The 23,878-nt window shown below is 35.6% G+C and overlaps 1 protein-coding gene across 1 annotated transcript in view; it reads left to right on the top strand.

Annotated features, from left to right (window-relative positions):
• slc22a23 (solute carrier family 22 member 23) overlaps positions 1–23,878 on the top strand; it is an 87,023-nt gene that overhangs the window by 18,255 nt on the left and 44,890 nt on the right. Inside the window, exons 2-3 of the mRNA XM_056470696.1 lie at positions 16,861–16,964; positions 18,041–18,195. Coding sequence (XP_056326671.1) covers positions 16,861–16,964; positions 18,041–18,195 — 259 coding nt within the window. The remainder of the gene's footprint in view (positions 1–16,860; positions 16,965–18,040; positions 18,196–23,878) is intronic.

Raw genomic sequence — 23,878 nt, 5'->3', positions numbered from 1 at the left:
GGCTTAAGCTGGTTTAAGTTGGTCCTTGCTGGTCATGAACTGTTTCAAGCAGGTTATTGATGGTCATGAACTGGTTTAAGCTGGTTCTTGCTGCTCATGCGCTAGTTTAAGCTGATTCAAGCTGGTTTTTGCTGGTCATGAGCCAGTCTAAGCTGACCATGAGCTGGTTTAAGCTGGTTCTTGCTGGTCATGAGCTGGTTCAAGCCGGTTCTTTCTAGTCATGAGCTGGTTAAGGCTATATCTTGTTAGTCATGAGCTGGTTAAAGTTAGTCCTTGCTGGTCATGAAGGGTTTCAAGCAGGTTCTTGATGGTGATGAACTAGATCAAGCAAGTTATTGCTGCTCATGTGCTAGTTTAAGCAGATTCAAGCTGGATCTTGCTGGTCATGAGCTGGTTTAAGCCGGTTCAAGTCATGAGTCTGTTCAAGTTGGTTCTTCGCTTTGCAGACGGAAGTTTTGGATTTGGTTTTATTTTAGTTTCTGAAAATGACAAACAAATTCTTAGTTTATGTTCAAACCATCCATTAACCAAATTGTGAAATCAGGTACATTGATGTTAAATCAAAACAAGACATTTACACAATTTTTTTATCATATATTTGTATATAAAACCGAGCCCAAAATGATTAACTTTGGCAATTTTTAATTGACACTTTTTGTTCAAATATGAATAAAAGCAGATCAGTTTTATTTGTTTTCATTATAATGTCTCTTGTACATCGTCTCTTGGCAGAAGCCTGTGTCATATCAGGTAAAACATCAGATATTTTAAATAAAAACAAATTAAACAAAACTTGCTGGTTGAATAAAAGTAACTTTAAATCAGAAATATTGAATAATTTCTAGCTTGACTGTATATAAACACTGTCATTCAAAAGATTTTAGAGAGGTCACATTTAAAGACAACTCTCTATTGGCTATGCTTAGTGTCGGTGTCACATGATTCATAGGAAATCAGTCATATTTGCCAATTTGGTCCTAAATAAACTTTTTCTCACCACAGTTATCATGTCTGTTCTGAGGAAACCACAAGACAGTCTATTTCCCAGCAATTATTTACAGACAAACAACATTTGTGTTGGAACATTAAAGATGCTTACTCTAAACCCAAAGTAATCCCAAACCTTTCATTGATTGTGCAGTGTGTGTTGAAACTTGTTTATGTGGTTTGCGAAGACACAAATATGCATAATGAGATGAGCCTATGTACTAGTTTTGTCACGATACTGGAATTCGATACCAATCAGTAACGTCCATTTCCCGCTAACATTTGAGCACTGTTGAGCACATTCTTAAACAGTGCTGATTTGCCATTGTGTTCACGTGCTCAACAGAAATGACTGTGATTGGCCGTGAAGGTCATCAGTTTACCGAATTCACCACTGTTTACTGAGTGTAACTACAGAGACACTGGAGAGTTTTAAAGCTGTGAAGATCAGTAGATTCATCAGCTGATGGCTCATATGTCAGCTGGTAAACAGACCAGCTGATCTTCACGGCTCAACAGCGCTCAAATGTTAGCGGGAAATGGACGTTTTTAAAACCTCAGTATTGATTGTTATCGAATTCCTGTATCGTGACAACACTGCTATGTTTACTATTAAGGTTGTGCACTATTAAGGTAGTTACGAGGACGTCCCTTTTGTCCTCGTAATCCAAAATGCCTGAAAATCATACTCAACGGGGTCTTTTGACATTTAGTTTAGGGGATAAAACCCATTTTTACAGTATAAAAGACCTTACACCTATGGAGAGTTCTTGTAAACCCTGTATACAAGTGTGTGTGTGTTTCTAATTGTTTAAGCTACGTTGTGGGGACCAAAGATTTTAGTGTTTAGTCCTCACCATGGAAAAATTCGTAAAAATATTGATTGATGATTATGTCTTTTGGGCGACACGGTGGCTCAGTGGTTAGCACTGTGGCCTCACAGCAAGAAGGTCTCTGATTTGAGTCCCGGCTGGGACAGTTGGCATATCTGTGTGGAGTTTGCATGTTCTCCCCATGTTGGCATGGGTTTCCTCCAGGTGCTCCGGTTTCCCCCACAGTCCAAACACATGCGCTACAGGTGAATTGATTAACTAAATTGGCCGTAGTGTATGACTATGAATGCAAGAGTAAATGGGTGTTTCCCAGTACTGGGTTGCAGCTGAAGGGGCATCCGCTGTGTAAAAGATATGCTGGATACGTTGACAGTTCATTCTGCTGTGGCGACGTCTGATAAATAAAGGAACTAAGCAGAAGGAAAATGATTGAAAGGATTATGTCTTTGTTTATTGTTTTTCTCTTAATGACTCTATAGGTTTAATTACCGTATCTATCGAGAGTCAGGATGGGATTTTTTCCTGCTTCTGGAAAGCATGAGTCAGTTTTGTTCAGTTTCGATAGATCAGCACAGCTTATGTAGTGCAAATGTCAGACTGTTTCCCCTGAATACCAGACAGCAAATGTCATTGATAGTTTCAGTTTGTCTTTGCTGGTTACAAAATTCTGGACTTGTTGTCATTCGTAGACACGATAGGCATTGGAAAAAGGCCATACTATAGATCTGGACCATATATTAACAAAGCATTTTACTTACATTTTACTAAGTGTTTTCCTAAAATAGCATAAAGTTTTGAACAAAGAGTTATTTTTGAGATCAGTCTCAAAAATAATACATTTACGAAATAGTTTAGACATGCACAGCATGATTCACATTTACAAATTTAGCTTGTAAATTCAAATACAGCACACAATTCATAATTTTACAAGTAAAAATCATAAATGTTTTTAGATTTGTGTAGTTACGAATTGTGTTTTAAACTGAATTGGATTTGTGCCTTTACCAATCGTGTTTTAAACTTGCGGATTGGATTTGTGCCTTTACCAATCGTGTTTTAAACTTTCGAATTGGATTTGTGCCTTTACGAATCGTGTTTTAAACTTTCGAATTGGATTTGTGCCTTTACGAATCGTGTTTTAAACTTTCGAATTGGATTTGTGCCTTTACGAATCGTGTTTTAAACTTTCGAATTGGATTTGTGCCTTTACCAATCGTGTTTTCGACTTGCGGATTGGATTTGTGCCTTTACGAATCGTGTTTTAAACTTTCGAATTGGATTTGTGCCTTTACCAATCGTGTTTTCGACTTGCGGATTGGATTTGTGCCTTTACGAATCGTGTTTTAAACTTTCGAATTGGATTTGTGCCTTTACGAATCGTGTTTTAAACTTGCGAATTGGATTTGTGCCTTTACGAATCGGGTTTTCAACTTTCGAATGGGATTTGTGCCTTTACCAATCGTGTTTTAAACTTTCGAAATGGATTTGTGCCTTTACCAATCGTGTTTTAAGCTTTCGAATTGGATTTGTGTCTTTTTACGAATCGTGTTTTAAGCTATCGAATTGGATTTTTGCCTTTACGAATCGTGTTTTAAACTTTCGAATTGGATTTGTGACTTAACGAAATAGTGTTTTAAACTTTCGAATTGGATTTGTGCCTTTACCAATCGTGTTTTTGACTTGCGGATTGGATTTGTGCCTTTACGAATCGTGTTTTAAACTTTCGAATTGGATTTGTGCCTTTACCAATCGTGTTTTCGACTTGCGGATTGGATTTGTGCCTTTACGAATCGTGTTTTAAACTTTCGAATTGGATTTGTGCCTTTACGAATCGTGTTTTAAACTTGCGAATTGGATTTGTGCCTTTACAAATCGGGTTTTCAACTTTCGAATGGGATTTGTGCCTTTACCAATCGTGTTTTAAACTTTCGAAATGGATTTGTGCCTTTACCAATCGTGTTTTAAGCTTTCGAATTGGATTTGTGTCTTTACGAATCGTGTTTTAAGCTATCGAATTGGATTTTTGCCTTTACGAATCGTGTTTTAAACTTTCGAATTGGATTTGTGACTTAACGAAATAGTGTTTTAAACCTTCGAATTGGATTCGTGCCTTTAACAATCGTGTTTTAACTTGCAAATTGGATTCGTGTCTTTACCAATCGTGTTTTGAACTTGTGAATTGGATTTGTGCCTTTACGAATCGTGTTAAGAACTTGCTAATTAGATTTGTGTAGTTAGGAATTGTGTTTTAAACTAACGAATTCAATATTTACGAATCGTGTTTTGAGTTTACGAATTGAATTTGTGTATTTTTGAGAAGTGTCCTTAAACTTACGAATTGGATTTGTGCATTTGCGAATTGTTTCGAACTTACAAATTGGACTTAGTAAACGTGACTTGTCTTGTGCATGTATGAATTTTATTTTGTAAATGTATTAATTTTAAGATCTGCCTCCATAGTTTTCTCTTAAACATATACTCATAAATCTGCAGAGAAAAACTTTACTACGGAATAGGGATGTCCTGATACGCTTTTTTCATTCCCGATATAATTTCCGATACCTCAGCTCAGGGTATCGGCTTTTACTATTTTTTTATTTGTTTATTTATTTTTGTTTTGTTGATTATTGCGTTGTGACTTGTTTTTTTCTGGGATGAATGCAAAGTTGTAAGTGTCTTCATTTTTATTTGTTGTATATCTTGTAACAATTTGAGTTTAAGAAAAGCGCATCATAAATAAAATTAATTCATTCATTTTACTTCGGCGTAGTCCCTTATTTATCAGGGGTCACCACAGTGGAATGAACCGCCAACTATTCCAGCATATTTTTTATGGAGTGGATGTTCTTCCAGCCGCAACCCAGTTCTGGGAAACACCCACACAAGTTTACGTTTGCACACACGCATACAGTTCCCCTATAGCACATGCGTTTGGACTGTGGGGGAAACCGGAGCACCCGGAGGAAACCCACGCCAACATGGGGAGAACATGCAAACTCCACACAGAAATGCCAACTGACTCAGCCAGGACTCGAACCAGCGACCCTCTTGCTGTGAGACGTCAGTGCTACAGCATTCAGGTTCATTCCGCTCTGGCGAGTCCTGATGAATAAAAGGACTAAGCCAAAGGAGAATGAATGAATGAATGAATGAATGAATGAATGAATGAATGAATGAATACGACCCCTAATGATGAAAGATGAATTATAGTGTGTGTGTTGGTTTTATTAGTATTATAGCTTTCCTTATGCATTTTAAAACTGCAATAATTGCTAACTGAGCTTCTTTTTGTTTTGCTCCCAAACCCAGATAGATCCTCATAATATGGCTGAGGCAGCTGAAAGTTATTTTTTTCCTTCTTCTTTTTAGTGACAGACATTGACATGTGAGCTTTAGTTTCCCCATTTGCACACATGTATTGGTCCACCCACACATGCTGTATTTGCTCAGCTGTTCAGCCATTCAGGTCAGATCTCGGTTCCTCTATCAGTCGGCGTCACTTGATCTTTCACTCACAAACAGATCATTATTCACAGATTCGCATTCGGAGATTATTAGCTGTACTCACTGACCCTAAAATACAAAACGACGATTTAGAGTATTAATTGGGGTGTATTTTGCAGATAAATCCTAGTTTTTACAGTCTATATTTCTCTTATTTATTGAGATAGGAAATAGGGCTGAACAATATATAGTTTGAGCATTGATATGTGTGTATCTGGAATAGTCCGATCGCAGGATTAGTTTATTTTTTAAAGAATATTTTAATATTATTGTATAAAAATTATACAGTGATGAACATGTTAATTCACATTTGATTGTTCAATTTCTGTAAACTATTTCTTGTAATTTATTCTATTATATGCTGATGCACTGCATAGAGAAAGACCTGATCAGCCCAGTCGATCAAATCTTTCCAAATAAAGCTGTTCAAGTCATCTGGTAAAATTGTATCACAATATACACTTACCGGCCACTTTATTAGGTACACCTGTCAAACTGCTTGTTAACACAAATTTCTAATCAGCCAATCACATGACAGCAACTCAATGCGTTTAGGCATGTAGACATGGTCAAGACGATCTGCTGCAGTTCAAACTGAGCATCTGAATGGGGAAGAAAGGGGATTAAAGTGACTTTGAACGTGGCATGGTTGTTGGTGCCAGACGGGCTGCTCTGAGTATTTCAGAAACTGCTGATCTACTGGGATTTTCATGCACAACCATCTCTAGGGTTTACAGAGAATGGTCCGACAAAGAGGAAATATCCAGTGAGCGGCAGTTCTGTGGACGCAAATGCCTTGTTGATGCCAGAGGTCAGAAGAGAATGGCCAGACTGGCTCCAGCTGATAGAAAGGCAACAGTAACTCAAATAAGCACTCGTTACAACCGAGGTCTGCAGAAGAGCATCTCTGAACACACAACACGTCCAACCTTGAGGCAAAAGACCACACCGGGTGCCGCTCCTGTCAGCTAAGAACAGGAAACTGAGTCTACAATTCACACAGGCTCACCAAAATTGGACAACAGAAGATTGGAGAAACGTTGCCTGGTCTGATGAGTCTCCATTTCTGCTGCCACATTTGGATGGTTGACTCAGAATTTGGCGTCAGCATCATGAAAGCATGGATCCATCCTGCTTTGTATCAACAGTTCAGGCTGCTGGTGGTGGTGTAATGGTGTGGGGGATGTTTTCTTGGCACACTTTGGGTCCATTAGTACCAATTGAGCATCGTGTCAACGCCACAGCCTACCTGAGTATTGTTGCTGACCATGTCCATCCCTTTATGACCACAGTGTCTCCATCTTCTGATGGCTACTTCCAGCAGGATAACACACCATGTCATAAAGCGTGAATCATCTCAGACTGGTTTCTTGAACATGACAATGAGTTCACTGTACTCAAATGGCCTCCACAGTCACCAGAGCTCAATCCAATAGAGCACCTTTTGGGATGTGGTGGAACGGGAGATTGGCATTATGGATGTGCAGCCGACAAATCTGCTGCAACTGTGATGCTATCATGTCAATATGGAGCAAAATCTCTGAGGAATATTTCCAGTATCTTGTTGAATCTCTGCCATGAAGTATTAAGGCAGTTCTGAAGGCAAAAGTAGGTCCAACCCTGTACTAGTAAGGTGTACCTAATAAAGTGGCCAGTGAGTATATATCGGAGTAGAGACGAAAATGACAACAGCCAATCAGAGTCTGAATATCTGCGCAGGTTTTCACTCATTTATAGTGTTTTAAACAGTAAATGTTTGCACCTCAACACCGTTTTTTTCTGAATTAGAATTAATTAGATCAGAAAAATTGATTTTGCCTGTTTATTTTAATATCATTACACATAAATGATTTAAAAACATAGCCAATAAAAATAGCATCTTTCTTAGGAAATTGTCGCAATACTCAACAACGGTATCGCATAATTTTCTCTTTAATTTTTTCATCTTTGCCCCATTTGTGTGTGTATATATTCTGAAATCCAATATTTGACCACTGCTTTACCTTTATTAGTACTAGAAAATGTAGGAAAGATAACTATTTATATTACTTAAATAATTAAAAATGTCTAAATTTAATTGACTGATTTATTTATTTTGTATTATATTCAGCTGTTTGTTTAATTGGCCGATTATTTCTTTGATTCATGATTCATTCATTTCCCTCGTCCTGTCTATTTGTGACAGCTCTTGTGAACAGGTTGAGTTTCCTCACTGTAGTTTGTCATTGTACTATTGTACTGTGAGATTTGTACTGTGGTTTAGCAACACATCGGGACAAGAAAAAGACAATGGGCTCTTTTTGCCTTTCCCCTTGTTTCACCAGCAAATACAATTCACCCTTCACACAGTCTCTCTCTCTCTCTCTCTCTCTCTCTCTCTCTCTCTCTCTCTCTCTCTCTCTCTCTCTCTCTCTCTCTCATTATTCTTTCTTTCTTTTACTCTCTTGAAAAAAAGACGCCACATTCCCCGTCCCACACACAGTGCAACAATGCAAGGCTCTGAATGATGAAATCTTCTTTATCGTCTCTAAATAAGACAATTAAATCTTTGGTTAAACCTTTATTTTTTTTTATGATAATTTTTTTTTACTTCTGATTTTTCATTTTTGTATAACCTCAAATCAGAAAAAGTTGTGACAGTATGCAAAACGCAAATAAAAAAAGAAAGTAGAGGTTTCTAAATTTAATTCGACTTGTATTTCATTGCAGACAACACAACAAACATTATTTCAAGAGTTCACACTTAGCTGATGATTAATTATAAGCTTGTTTGGCATGCTGTCCCGGGAGAGAGCCCTGAGCTCATAAGATCCTCGAGCCCGGGGCTCCCTCCTGTTGCAAGGCGAGAGGGGAGTTTGAGCTCAGTTAGATCTCGAGAACTCCCCTGCTGTAATAACCAATGAACAGCCAGTGATTGCTCTTGAGAGATCGAGAGACCATTTACTAGGAGCATGTCTATAGTGCCGGTTTGGATTAGTCAATTAACTTATGTTGCATGTTTTTTGGATGGTGGGAGGAAACCGGGGAACCCGGGGGAAACCCACGTGAGCACGGGGAGAAAATGCAAACTCCGCACAGAAATGTCTGCTGGTTTGGTAAAGCCTAGAACCAGAGACATTCTTGCTGTGAGGCAACAGTGCTAAGCACTGGGCCACCGTGTCACCCATCTAGGAAGAAGGAGGAGTAGGGGTGGATGGGGGGATTCTTCAAAACGAAGATAGCGGTGGTACGTAACCCAGGGTATTTGTAGTAGCTTAGGAGTCGTCTGATTGGTGCATTGAGAATTGAATAATGCGGATCCAGCCGCTAGCAATCATAAGCACGTGATCCTCTCGAAATTTGTTTATAACTAAACTTCACTTAATGCGGTCCTCATTATTATATATTTATTTTTTAAATAAACACGTTGCAATTTTGGTTCTTGCAACACATTTTAAAAAAGTTGGAGCAGTAAAGCATTTACCACTTTTTAATGTTGTCGTTCCTTTTTACAACACTTAAAAGACATTTAGGGACTGATGCATTGTCTTGTTGAGATATGCATGGGTGTTTCTGGAACAGAAGGCAGCATATTGTGCTCCAAAATCTCTATGTACATTTTAGCATTAATGGTGCATCACAGATATCCAGGTTAGCTTTGCCAAAAGCACTGACACAACCCCATACCATGACAGACTCTGGCTTTTGGACTTGTTGCTGATAACAGTCTAGATGATACCTTTTTTCTATGGTTCTTTTCTCCCCAAAAATACCTGAATTACTAATTAATCTGAGCACAGTACACATTTCCACTGTGTGATAGTCTATCAAAGATGCCTCCGAGACCAGAGAAGTCGAAGGGGCTTCTGGACACTGTTAACATAGGGCTTCCTTCAAAGTAAATTTGGAAATTACTCATTTTTTTATTTTTATTTGTATTTTACATAACAACCCCCTCCCCAAAAATGTAACTCCTTACAGATGAGGGAATCGGACAAAAAAAACTCATATATCAAAATAAAATCTATATTTATATTAAAAAGTGACTCACATTAAATGGTTAAACTTATTTTTGATCATCATTTGATTTAGTCATTCTGTCCCACAGTCAAGCCCAAACATTATTCAGAGACCAGATATAATATTTGTTATTTTGTTCACTAGTGGGTGCAGGACTCGAAAATATATCTAATTATCTAATATAATATAAAATATATTTACGCAAGTGAGGATGGTAAAATAAAGTATCTCATGACATTTTATTCAATTGAAATGAATATTATTTTATAGCACTCTTCTTAATAATAATTGTTTCAAAGCAGCTTTACAAAAGGTGCATATTACTGCATTACAATCAAAATCAGAAAAGTTATTAGTTCCCACAACTTTATTAGTTGCTATTTACTTTAATTAACTAGTAACTAGCTTTTAACAGTTAAAGTTATTTATATATATATATATATATATATATATATATATATATATATATATATATATATATATATATATATATATATATATATATATATATATATATATATATATATATATATACTGTAAACATTGTTAACCTGCAGTTGTATAGTTATGTCCTGATATCTTTCATAAGTGGACTAAAATCCATCATGAAGAATCTGCTGCAGCAAATCTGAATCTGGTTTACTGCTGGGTTTCCATCCAAAGATGCGAATTGGGTTTATGTGCAAACCTGGAATATCGCATTAAACATTTGCGAATAAAGCAGCGTTTCAATCCAGTGGGAAACAAAAGAGGACAAAATCATCATTTCCTGATAAACTGAGGCCAAATATCAGACAGAAGAATGTAGTTTAGTGTGGAGCAGCCACCGTGGTCTTTGTTTTCAATGTCTGAAAAATAAAAACAGCAAAAAAAAAAAATGCAGGCACTCAAAAACCGCAGCACTACCACAGAAAACAACAGAAAAAACACTTCGGTGGACACATCGCCTTAATCCTGTGCCATCACGCACGTTTTTATCACATGATCTGTTAAAAAAAGAAAAAAATTAAACGATCTAATTTGTTAATTAATTAAAATGTAATAAAAAATGTATGTGCATGCTGGAATTTATTTGTTAAATGTGTTTCTGTTGTAGCTTGTACACTTTTTTTTGTTATCAGTTAAAATTTTGAGCCTACGCGGTTACTCTGAAATACGGTTCTCGCGGTACGTTTCATTGCAAATTTCGTAAAACAAATCCACTAGAGGGCGCTGTTTGCATTTTCGCGAATCTTAAATACATTACAAAATATGTAAATGTGTTGCAGACCTTTTCCGAACACTATATGATGATTTATTAAATTGATGCACATCTTGTCATTTCCATTTATGCATGTTTTTATTTGGTTATAATTATTCGCCCTCCTGTCAATTTCTTTCCTTTTTCAAATATTTCCCAAATGATGTTGAACAGATTCAGGAATTTTTCACAGTATTTCCTCTAATATTTTTTCTTCTGGAGAAAGTCTTATTTGTTTTATTTTGGCTAGAATAAAAGAAGCTCTTAATAGTTTTAAAACCATTTTAAGGTCAATATTATTAGCCCCCTTAAGCAATATTAGTTTTGGATTGTCTCCAGAATAAACCACTGTTATACAATGGCTTGCCTAATTACCCTAACTTTACCCTAATTACCCTAGTGAAGCCTTTAAATGTCACTTTAAGCTGTATAGAAGCGTCTTGAAGAATATCTAGTCTAATATTATTTACTGTCATCATGACAAAGAGAAAATAAATCAGTTATTAGAAATGAGTTATTAAAACTATTATGATTAGAAATGTGTTGAAGAAAATCTTCTTTCCGTTAAACAGAAATTGGGGACAATATATACAGGAGGGCTGATAATTCTGACTTCAGCTGTATATATCACAACATTAAACTCCACAAATCTCCCCATATTAATATCGAGCACTTGACTTTTAACATGCAAGTCAAAAGCAAAGCGTGCTGGGTGTTGAATTTTGTCTCTGACGTTGATCACACACACACACACACGTGCTCTGTTCTCTGTGTGCCTTCGTTACGGGTCTCGTTTCGCTCTTTGCTGTGAATTATAAAGTAATAAATGCCACTGGATAGAGGGCTGTGTTTATATATGGTGGCTCTCAGGCTGGTGTGTTGCTGGGCAGAAACTATGCGTCAGTCTGTGTTTCTCTGGCACTTGTTCATGCCTTCGCTGAAACACAAATGAGCAAATGTGGCGCCTCAAGCAAACACACACCTTTATGTACTCGCATTACACTGTTATACACATTTAACTGAGAAATCATCCATCGTTCACTCTATGGCAGAATTAAATTAAATTAAATTAAATTAAATTAAATTAAATTAAATTAAATTAAATTAAATTAAATTAAATTAAATTAAATTAAATTAAATTAAATTAAATTAAATTAAATTAAATTAAATTAAATTGGTGGTGACATCTAAAATGGAGACTAAGCTGAATTAAATAAAATAGAATTAAGTTAAATTAAATTCGTGGCAACCTCCGAAATAGAGACTAAGCTAAATTAAATGGATTAAAATAAAATAAAAAAAAATAAAATAAAATAAATTGGTGGTGACATCTAAAATGCAGACTAAGCTGAATTAAATAAATAGAATTAAATTAAATTATTGTTGACCTTCGAAATAGAGACTAAGCTGAATTAAATTAAATTAAATTAAATTAAATTAAATTAAATTGGTGGTGACATCTAAAATGGAGACTAAGCTAAATTAAATTAAATTAAATTAAATTAAATTAAATTAAATTAAATTAAATTAAATTAAATTAAATTAAATTAAATTAAATTAAATTAAATTAAATTAAATTAAATTAAACTGGTGGTGACATCTAAAATGGAGACTAAGCTGAATTAAATAAAATAAAATAAAATTATTGTTGACCTTCGAAATAGAGACTAAGCTGAATTAAATTAAATTAAATTAAACTACTTCAGGTTAGAGGAAAGTTCAAGTATCTTGGGGTTTTGTTCATGAGTGAGGGAAAGATGGAACTTGAGATTGACAGGCCGATTGGGGCAGCGGCAGCAGTAATGCGGTTGATTTACCGGTCCGTTGTGGTAAAGGCAAAGCTCTTGATTTACCAGTCAATCCTACTGTTGCCTATGGTCAAGAGCTTTGGGTGTAGAGCCGCTGCTCCTCCACATCGAGAGAAGTCAGCTGAGGTGGCTCTGGCATCTGTTTCAGATGCCTCCTGGACACTTACCTAGGGCGCTATTCCAGGCATGTCCCACAGGGAGAAGGCCTCTGGGAAGACCTAGGGACTATGTCGCTCGGCTGGCCTGGAAATGCCTCGGGATCCCCCCGGAAGAGCTGGAGGAAGTTTCTGGGGGGAGGAAAGTCTGTGGTTCTCCCTAAGACTGCTGCCCCTGTGGAAGAAATAGTGGAAGAAAATGAGATGAAATGAAAATTGGGGGCAGCGTGGTGGTGCAGTGGGTAGCACTGTCATTTCACAGCAAGAAGGTCGCTGGTTCGATTCTTGGCTGGCTCAGCTGGCATTTCTGTGTGGAGTTTGCATGTTCTCACCGTGTTGGCGTGGGTTTCCTCCAGGTGCTCCGGTTTTCCCCACAATCCGAACACATGCGCTTTAGGGGAATTGGGGAAGCTAAATTGGCCGTAGTGCATGTGTGTGAATGAGGGTGTTTCCCAGTGATGGGTTGCAGCTGGAAGGGCATCCGCTGTGCAAAACATGCTGGATAAGTTGGCGGTTCATTCCGCTGTGGTGACCCCTGATTAATAAAGGGACTGAGCCGAAAATAAAATAAATTAATGAATGAAAATTGAATAAAAAATATTTAAATTTAATTAAAATAAAAAATAAAAAATTAAAATTTTAACAACATTTCATTTAAATAAAATTAAATAAAACACAGTTAAAGAAAGAATAAAATATATTAATCGAAAATGAATTGAAATCAAATTCAAAATAAAATAAAATTATATAAAATACAACTAAATTAAAATAAAGTAAATTTAAATTAAATTAAAAATTAGATAAAAGATAAAAATAAAGTAAATATCATCATAACATGGATTTTAGTATGATATGTCATCTAATTTGTATTTTGTAATGCAGCCTCTATTACTTCCCCTAAGGGGGCTTATAATATTAACCAATAAATGGTTTTAAAATGATTAAGAACTGCTTTTATCCTAGCTGAGATAAAACAAATAAGACTTTCTAAAGAAGAACAAATATTAGAGGAAATTCCTTGCTCTGTTAACCATCATTTGGGAAATACTTGAAAAAGAAAAAATAACTTCAGTTGTACACTTCACTCCATTGTAAAATCTCCAGGGTAAATTGTGCAGACGTCATTCCTGCGCCACACTATCAACCAACTATAACCCAACAGATGAGCAGTGTGTGTGTGTGTGTGTGTGTGAATGGCAGCTGGTGAATCATGTGAGTCAATCTTCACAATAGAGGAAAGCAGATCTGCAGCAGATCAGGGGAAACCCAGGAAACTTCATACATGAGCATTTACTGCCGTGATCACAGTAAACGTGATCTCTGTACTCTACAAACCTTTGTTCAGCATCATTGATTACAGGGCTTTTGTGCTCTGATTGCACATTTAAAAACAACTAAAAATCCAAAGTGCCGGCAGTGCTGATCTGACAGGCTTGGTCTTATAAGTGTTTGTTTGCTGGAGGGTTTTAGATTGAAAAGAGGAATCGGGGATTTGTGGATCTGCTGCTGTGAGCACTTCTGTGTTTTTTTTGTCTGTTTATATGTGTGTGAAGATATAAGATATAATATAATAGACATTATATCGATATATTCCACGACATTCTGCTGTTATTGGCATTTTTACATGCTAGAGATACGATTTTATACATTAAATGAGCGATACCACACCGGCAGAAGTGCGATATGGCTGTATATCAGCACTGGTGAAGGCGTGCGTTGGCACGAGGCTACAGGCCGACTGCCTTTGTGTCCCACCAGTGCTGATATACAACCATATCGCACTGCTACTGGTGTGATATTGCGTTTATACAACAGTTCGACGGCACAATCATGTATATAACGAAAGAAAATCAAACACGGAGAATCTCAAAACCCTTTTGAATGAGGAACTACTGAGAAGCCATTACTACTTCCCCAATGTCACTTTAGCGCTAGTGTTTGAATGATTCTCTAGCGTAATGTCTAAAGTGATGACAAAACAGCTGATTTTGCTCACATTTTAAGATTATAAGGCTGAACACGACAGGAAATGCCATCAGTCTACAGAGATTTCCCAGTATTTCCCTGTTGCAATCGGGAGATCACAATAATTAACCTCGAAAAACGTAGCGCAATCACTACCAGATTACTATTGTTTGCGATAAGGAAAACGCTAAACACATGCGGCCATTTCTTCTTTCCAACACATGCTCATTCTGAAAACGTAGTCCCACGGACGTTTCTGGAGACCCTGAATTATGTAGCCGGAGGTATGTATGGCTGCATTTCATTTTTCAAGCAAACGCTACGGGGCGGTGTGATGCTGTTCCTTTTAGCGCTTACCCGCTGACAGCTTACCTTCGTGGGGAGAGCTTTCCCGCCGCAACCAGTTTGTCTGGTTAGCTCGTCCTGTACATCGGCGGACTTGAGACGCAGAGAGGAGCTGACCAGGACGACGATGACCCGGTTCGAGTCCCGGGAAGAGCGGTTCTAGAAATTAAGGCAAAAACAGAATCCAAGAAACAAAAGTGAACAAGTTCATAACAGGGTGAGAATGTGATAAAATCTGAAAACGTGGTAAAGAATCAGACGAGGGCTTTTCTTTTTCTGGACGGCTTTTGTAAATTGTTGGTTGGGTTTAGGGAAGCGGGCGAGTCAATCGGTAAAATTGGTTTTGTTTAGGGAAGGAGGAGGGTGGGTCGGCCGGCCGATTAACCGGTCGCCCAGTCAATCATTCAGCCAGTCGGTTCGACAGCGCCCTCTGGTGGGTTTTCGCAAGAACGGCGTGGGTGCGGGCGCGAACGGCACTCGCGAGAGACATTTGAGAAGCGAAAAAGCGTACACAGCGGCCTCTCGCGAAAACAAAAACTGCAAAAATACGTATCCCCTGGGACGTATTTCGCGGTCTCCAGAAACGTCCGCAAGACTACGTTTTCAGAATGAGCCTGGGTTGCTTCTTTCTGTCTGCCAACAAAACACACATTTCTGATATGCGAGTCCTATCTCACACTCAATACACTACAAGTACTATGGTGTAAATACAGCACTACAACATACAAAAGAGAGAGATCGACTTAAATCACTACCTGATTTCTAATGATTTGATCAGCTGTAGTTAGAAATTATGCTGTTTTAATCTTCCAAGGGCTTATTATGTGGTTTCTGTCGCCATCTTGTGGATAGACATCAATCGTCTTTGGTCTACTCGGTATGGCAGACTAATGGCCGCTGATGCGGTGTCTCTCAGAAATTCTAAATATTTCAAAACAGGCACTATCCTTCTAAATAAACTGCATAGTTGCAGTCTAAACCAGTGTTTCCCAACCCTGTTCCTGAAGGCACACCAACAATACACATTTTCAACCTCTCCCTAATCAAACACACCTGAATCAACTTATCATAACATCAGAAGAGACTCCAACACCTGAAGTTAATGGGTCAGAAAAGGGAGACATCCAAAATATGTACTGTCGGTGTGCCTCCAGGAGCAGGGTTGGGAAACACTGATCTAAACAACTACATTCTTGACTAGAAAAGCTTCTAAAGTACATTATGTTGTCCAGCAGAAGCAATATTTGTCAGACTGTAGAGTGTCCTCTGCTTGTTGCTGTATGTGGGCGGAGTAATACACAAGGGTGAAGGCTGGTCTAGTGTTGTTACTGGCAGAATATCACAAGGCTATCAGCCAATCAGATTCAAGAACCAGACAGAAGTGTTGTATAATTATCTATATTATATTTTATATTTATATAAAATCATATTTTTAGTAATTTAACACAATTTAAAAGTGTTAAAAACAAACAACACACTGTTAAAAATAAAACATAAAGTATATGGTGTGGTTGTCAGAATTTGAACATTAAAAATATTGTAGGAACAGCAAATAAATGTCAATTTTTTAATGGTAAATTACTGTTTTATTAATTTATAGTCATACATCAATGTTTTGAAGTACTAACACAGCATATACATAGTACTACACAACATACTACACAACATACTTTGCTACTCAGACAAAAACACAACTATAAGCAACACTGTAACATGCACAACATTTTAATAGTTCAATAAGCATTATTTATCAACTTTACATGTAACAAAACTGATAAGGAAAACTAAAAAGAGCCACAGTCATGTTGACAAAAAGCATAAAAATGAAGCATCGTGCACTGAATTCTGGGAAAGAGCATTCACAGTTATTCACTATTTATTTGTTTATTAATGAAACATACTATTAAATGGGTAGAGATGATTAAACTGTAGAGATTTCTAATGTTCTATTGATTTTTACTGTTGAAATCACAGACATTTTTGACAGTGCATGTCTGATTTATCCCATGTTTTTATCCCAACAGTGGAACCTGGTCTGTGACTCTGCCTGGAAAATTCACATCGCCAAGTTTTCTCTGCTGGTGGGCTCCATCTTTGGATACTTGGTGTTGGGAGTTCTGGCAGATTGGTAAGCGTTTTCTTTCTGATATTTATAAAGAGCACAATTTTCTATTTTCATTATAGAACAGTGAAACAGTCAAACAGGGGTGGATAAAATACAAGGTTTATTATCAGTACAATATCGGCAGCAATAAGAGGACACATTTGAATTTGGATTATTGCTTGAGTGAGAGTGAAAAATGTCCAAAAACGTCTCGAGATGTAATGCTCATAGTTACTCTTGATGTCCACAAAACAATCTTGATGTCCTAATTTTGGTAATTGGTTATTTTTTATGTATTTTAATGTAAAATGTATTATATACTAATGAATGGTTCAGTAGCTGCGTTTGTTTTTGCATTATTAATTTAATTTTATTGAATGCCTTTATCGTTGAATAACATTGTTAACTAGTTACAATATTATGTTTTAAATATTAATTTTTAAAAATATTTTTTAATTTATGCTACTTTTTCTATATTTCTATTGAATTATTATTTTGAATTATTATCATATATTTCTAATAAATATAGCTTTATTATAATTTTTTTAATTAAAATTGTTATGTATTTTAATTTTAATTTTTAGTTATAAATTAAACATTTATATCTAATAAAAATTCTATATAAATATAAATATATATGTAAATATTTTGATTTTGTTTTTGTTAATTTTATATATATTTATTTATATACACACAGTATGTGTAGACAGCGAGTACACACATTAAGTAAATATAAACTTTTATTTTGAATGCAATTGATTGCTATTAATCGTTTAAGACGCCAATGATTTAATGTATAATCAATTAAGTGCTCATAATAAAGAGAAGATTTTGTAGTTGACTAATGGCCAAAAACGATATGTAATGTATTTGTATGGAGTAATGCAAACATTTTTTATAATAATAATATTATATAAAAATTATAACAGATATAATTTTATAATAATATAAAATAGTATATTAACAGATAATAATAATGCATAAGTACAGTAGGTGGATGTAAACATAGCTGATGATGATCATTTTTAGGCTCTTATTTTTTAAATGAATAATAAACCTAGTTGATATTTTGTTAATCTCCTGCTCTTTCTGACATCCAGGTTTGGCAGACACCCAGTCCTGATCCTGTCGGTGGTTTTCCTGCTAGTTTTTGGCATGACGGTGGCTTTCTCCGTCAACCTCCCGATGTTCGGCACACTGCGCTTCTTTGAGGGATTTTGCTTGGCAGGAATCACATTGTCTCTCTATGTACTGAGTGAGTACCGACTCTATTGTTATTGTTAAGACTCAAAAATTTAAAACACAATTCGTAAATAAACGCAAATCCAGTTCATAAATTCCATCACAATTCACGAATAAGCAAATCCAATTCGTAAATTCAAAATACAGTTCGTAAATTCACAAATCCAATATGTGAATTCCATCACAGCTCGTAAATACACAAAACACAATTCGTAAATAAACGCAAATCCAGTTCGTAAATTCCATCACAATTAGCGAATAAGCAAATCCAATTCGTAAATTCAAAATACAATTTGTAAATTCAAAACACAGTTCGTAAATTCACAAATCCAATATGTGAATTCCATCACAGCTTGTAAATACACAAAACACAATTAGTAAATTCAAAACACAATTCATAAATAAGCAAATTCAATTCATAAAATCAGACACAATTTGTCAATTCGAAAAATATGCAAATCAAATTCTTAAGTTCAAACACAATTAGTAAATTCAAAACAATTCGTAAATACGCAAATCCAATTCTTAAATTCAAATCCAATTCGTAAATTCAAAACACAATTTGTAAATACGCAAAACCTAATTTGTACATTCAAAACCCAATTCGTAAATACGCAAATCCAATTCGTAAATTCAGACACAATTTGTCAATTCGAAACAGTTTATAAATGTGCCAATAAAATTTGTAAATTACACACACGATTCATAAATATGCAAATCAAATTCTTAAGTTCAAACACAATTAATAAATTCAAAACAGTTCATAAATATGCAAATCCAATTCGTAAATTCAAAACCCAATTCGTAAATTCAAAATCCAATTTATAAATTCAAAACCCAATTCATAAATTCAAAACCCAATTCATAAATTCAAAACCCAATTCTTAAATGCGCAAATCCAATTCATAAATTCAAAACACAATTCGTAAATGCACAAATGCAATTAATTTGAGGAAATACTTATGATTTTTACTTATGAATACGCAAATTGTGTGTTAAATTTACGAATTGGATTTTGTAAATGTGAACTGTGCTTTGCATGTATGATTTTTAATTTTGTAAATGTATAACTCATGGCTCCATAAGATTCCAGTGACGTAAAAGCACACATCTAATCCGAGCCCCTCCCCTGGAGAATCATCAGTTGATACCAATCAATGATTGGTTCTTGTAGTAGGTGGGGCTTCATTCGCCATATTGACCTTTACCCTTTTCCCCATTCAAAACTATACGAGTGACACATCTTGTGTATTCTGTAGTCTTTGCTTATAATCAGCTTTTTTCAAGACGTGTGTTTGACAGATTTTCATTTGCGATAAGCCAAGAAAATGTCACGTATGGTGCAAACTGTGGCTTGTGTCATCTGTGATGCGTGCAATCCTCCTTTATATGCTAGCACGTGCTAGTTTGCTTATCATGAGTTAGCTTGCATGAATCCTTGATTTATTATGATGGTTATGAGTTAATTCTGTTAGTCTTGTTTTAAATATGTTTTAATGTAATCAGTTTTCGCAAACATATTGAGTGTTTCTATTTTTTCTACCTTGATAGGACAGTAGAGAGTATTGACAGGAAAGTGTGGGGAGCAGAGATAGGGCAAATACAGCAAACCCGTGTCGTCGTGAGCACCGGAATGCATGTGTCGACGCACTAACCACTACACCACTGGCGCCGACCATATTGAGTATTTCGAACTTATCAGGCGTTGCAGTGTATAGCAAGGTGCCAGAGGGGTCTTAAAATGTCTTAAATGTCAAATTTAGGCTATTTTACGCCTTTAAAAGTCTAAAATTCACCGAAAGAATGTCTTGTAGGTCTTAACTTTCCCATGTCCATGTAAATTTATTTATATTTATTTTATTATAATTTTTTAGACCTCTTCTTTTAAAGAAAATGTATGTTGAAACATTATTTAAAACGCACATTATTTAACTTTATTTTATAGGGAAAGAAAAGACTTTTTAGCTGGCCAAACCAGGCCATTAGAAAAATCCATAGCATTTAGTGCTGTTTAGGTCGGAAGTTTTATTCTTAAAGGTCTTAAAAATGTCTTCAATTTGACTTGATGAAACTTGATTAACAGACATAACTATACTGAGATATAGATCCAGTTCAGATTTGTATTAGGATTTGCTATTTATGTGCCTGCGAGTCCTAAAAATAAAGGATCAGGGTTTGTGTGTACAAAACATTAGGACTGTAGATGGAGAAAGAGAAGCGTTTGATCCAGGTCTTGCTTGGTGAAAGTCACATGATGACGAACACCTTCAGGCTTCAGTGACTGGACTGACAGACTATCACTTTCTGCTGTTTCTCTGAATCTGCCTCATCAGAAAGGCTGTTCTCTTACTGGAATCTAGTGAATGGCTATAGCTAAGCTTATATTTTAAGGTAAAGCAAAACTTTTCAAAGTTCCCAAGCAAATGCTGCATCTCAATTCGGAGCCAAGATTCTCACAGAAATCGATCAAGTTTGGTGAAGGAACAATCATGGTTTGGCTCCAAAGCTCCTGAAAGCAAAGGTGCTCCAGGATTGGCCAGCCCAGTCACCAGACATGAACATTATTGAGCATGTCTGGGGTAAGATGAAGGAGGAGGCGTTGAAGATGAATCCAAAGAATCTCGATGAACTTTGGGAGTCCTGCAATATTCTGTACTGGACATTATTTTTGTTCAGCGACAAGACTTTTGTCTAAGCAAAGTCAGACCTTACTGTCCTAATTAAATCATTAAAAATCAAAGCATGATCATATTTTATTTAGGTACAATAAGCATAATCTAGAGGCCTTTACCTTTCATATAAGCCACTTCTGATACTAAATGATCAACTAGAAGTCAAGTTATTATTTGTTGTTCCTAAAACTTGGTAGTGTATATGATGGTATAATATATACCAGCATTATATTGTTATTGGCCATCCTTCTTACTAGATATTGTTGTCAATCCTTTAAAAATTGCTTGATGTTTAAATGTATTCCATATTACAGTAGCTTCTATATAAGAAACAAATAAGTTAATGATTCTGGGTGAACTACGCCTTTAAGCAGGAGTTTTGCGGTCGGCGTTATTGATTTTTAGTTTGAGACGGCATCTAATGGAATATATGTGATTTATTCTCCCCTCACAGAAAGGTCTTGGATGGAGGTTAATCGTGTTCTCTCGACTCTATCGTGCAGTCTTCAGTTTGTTCAGGTCATTCAGATGGATTACTCACAGGCTGACGGTCACCTTCCACATGCTTAACAGTGGAGACATTATTTTCTGATGAGTGATAATCCTCTTTGGATGACTGCCGTTACTCTGCTCCTCGGTTTATAAGGCTTCTGATGGCCCCCTCAAGAAACTGTGGCTCCGTGTTCTTGGTGTATTGTTTTTGTCTTAGTCATTTCCTAAATCCTACTTAAAAGGTAGATAGATGCAGCCTGAACAACCAGTGTTTCTCAACCACGTTCCTGGAGGACCGCCAGCTCTGCACATTTTCCACGTCTCCTTAATCTGATAAATTCAGATCATCAGCTCATCAGCAGAGACTGAAAGACCTGTAATGGGTGTGACAGGCAAAGGAGACATCTAAAACATGCAGTGCTGGTGGTTCTCCAGGAGCGTGGTTGAGAAACACTGCTTTAGACTATTCTTAAATTTAAAGCAACACTTTTTTTTTTATTTGCTCATTTTACGATTTTACTTGCACTGAAAAAAAGCCTCATTGGATCAACTTAAATAAATGACTTCCACTTCTTATTTATTACTGAAAAGTAGTTAATAAATTAAGTGGAAACTATTTAATTAATTAACTAATTAATTAATTAATTAACTAATTAATTAATAACTTTTAACAGTGTGGTTCAGGTGGAAAGTTTCTTGATTATTACATCATAATGGGAGTACTTTTCCTTGCCATATCTGCCTAAAAAATAAAAACATGTTTGTTGGACTTGGTACTCGATGTAACTATTAAAGATGCTAATGGTCTAATCCGATTCAATGATTTATGCTAAGCTAAGCTAAAAGTGCCACAGTCAGACCCAGAGATTGGCTGAATGGATTCAGAAATGGTAAAACTCTATTGTTTAACTCTAGGGGAGCTGTAAAAGTGTTCCTTTAAGCTGCAGGCCGCAAATATTTTGCCTCAAATAAGGATTAGCAATTAATTGATTTTGTCCTAAAAATCCAGTTCTAGTAAGCTCGAATGATTTTTAGAAACATTCAAAAGCTTCGACTTAAAACCTTAAGAAAAAAGATAAGAAGATTAAGCAGAATGTTTTAGAATACAAGATATTCATAACTTTTTCCTAATTTGAGAGAATGTTTCTTAAATCTGCAAGATTTTAACAAGGCTTATAAACGCAGACAGATTTATTTATTAATTTTTTTTTGCAACTTTTATTGTTAAAAAAATAGGGATTAGCTATTAATTGGAGACTGACAAGTAAATCCGGTTCTAGTAAACCTCCAGTGATTTTATAAGCATTCTTTTGAAGGATTTAAATCAAGTTTTACTTAAGAACAATCTTAGAGGAAAAGAAAAAAGGGGAACATCTTTATGAAGACTTTTAGCAATACCAAATGATTATAACGTTTTGTCTTAACCATTTAATAAAAGGTTTCAGGAATCCACCAGCCAGAGTTTAACGAGGCTTTTATACCCATGATTAATTGTTTATTCAATGTAAAAATAGGGATTAGCAATTAATCGAAGGGGATTTTGTCCGTAAATCCAGTTCCAGTAAAGCTCCAGTGATTTTTTTTAATTTTTATTTTATTTTTATTTTTTATTTTTTAAAACATTCTGTTGAAGATTTTAAGTCAAGTTTTGTCTTAAGAACAATTTTTAGCAACACAAAATATTCATAAGTTGTTTTTTCTTTACTATTTAATAGAATGTTTTGTGAATATAAACACTTAAGAACATTTTTAAGAAGATTTTATAGGAATATCAAGTGATTATTAACGTTTATTTAAAACTATTTACTGTGATAGGATGTATATCATGAGTTTAGCAAGGCTTTTAAACCCATACAGATGTGTATTTTTATTTTTCACCTTTTTTTTTTGTTTAAAAAAAGCATTAGCAATTAATGAAAGGCGATTTTTGCCAGTCAAACCAATTCTAGTAAACCTCCAGTGACTTTTATAAACATTATTTTGAAGAATTTAAATCAGGTTTTGACTTAAAACAGAACAGTTTTAAGAAAAATGATAAGAACATCCTTGAGAAGACATTTTTAGGAATACCAAATGATTATAACTTTTGTCTGGACTATTTACTGTGATAAAATGTATTGTGAACAATATATTGTTACATTTAACACACTTAAACACATACAAATGACAAATGTTGTTTTTTTTCTTCTGGAGGAACCGAGGCACATGCTGTAAAGGCCTCTCCCCCTTTCACATAGTGGGCGGGTACCATCCGCTCATTTGCATTTAAAGAGACACTCATGACAACAGTGTTTCATTCAGAAAGTGGCATTTACACTATGGAATAACAAACAAAATTTGAGCTGAAACTTCATAGACACATTGAGTAGACACCTGAAACTTATATTACATGTGATAAATGATAGGACAGTTTTAGGAATCAGAAACTTGATCATCAACGGTGCTTTTGAGGCTGTCTGAATTTCTCATACGTCTTTTGTAGCTTTAGCTAAGTGTGTGCGCTGATTAAGTCCTGATTTGTACACACAGTGT

This window comes from Danio aesculapii, chromosome 2, assembly GCF_903798145.1.
Source record: "Danio aesculapii chromosome 2, fDanAes4.1, whole genome shotgun sequence".
NCBI classification, from domain to species: domain Eukaryota; kingdom Metazoa; phylum Chordata; class Actinopteri; order Cypriniformes; family Danionidae; genus Danio; species Danio aesculapii.
This window is presented reverse-complemented; position numbering and strand designations above follow the sequence as displayed.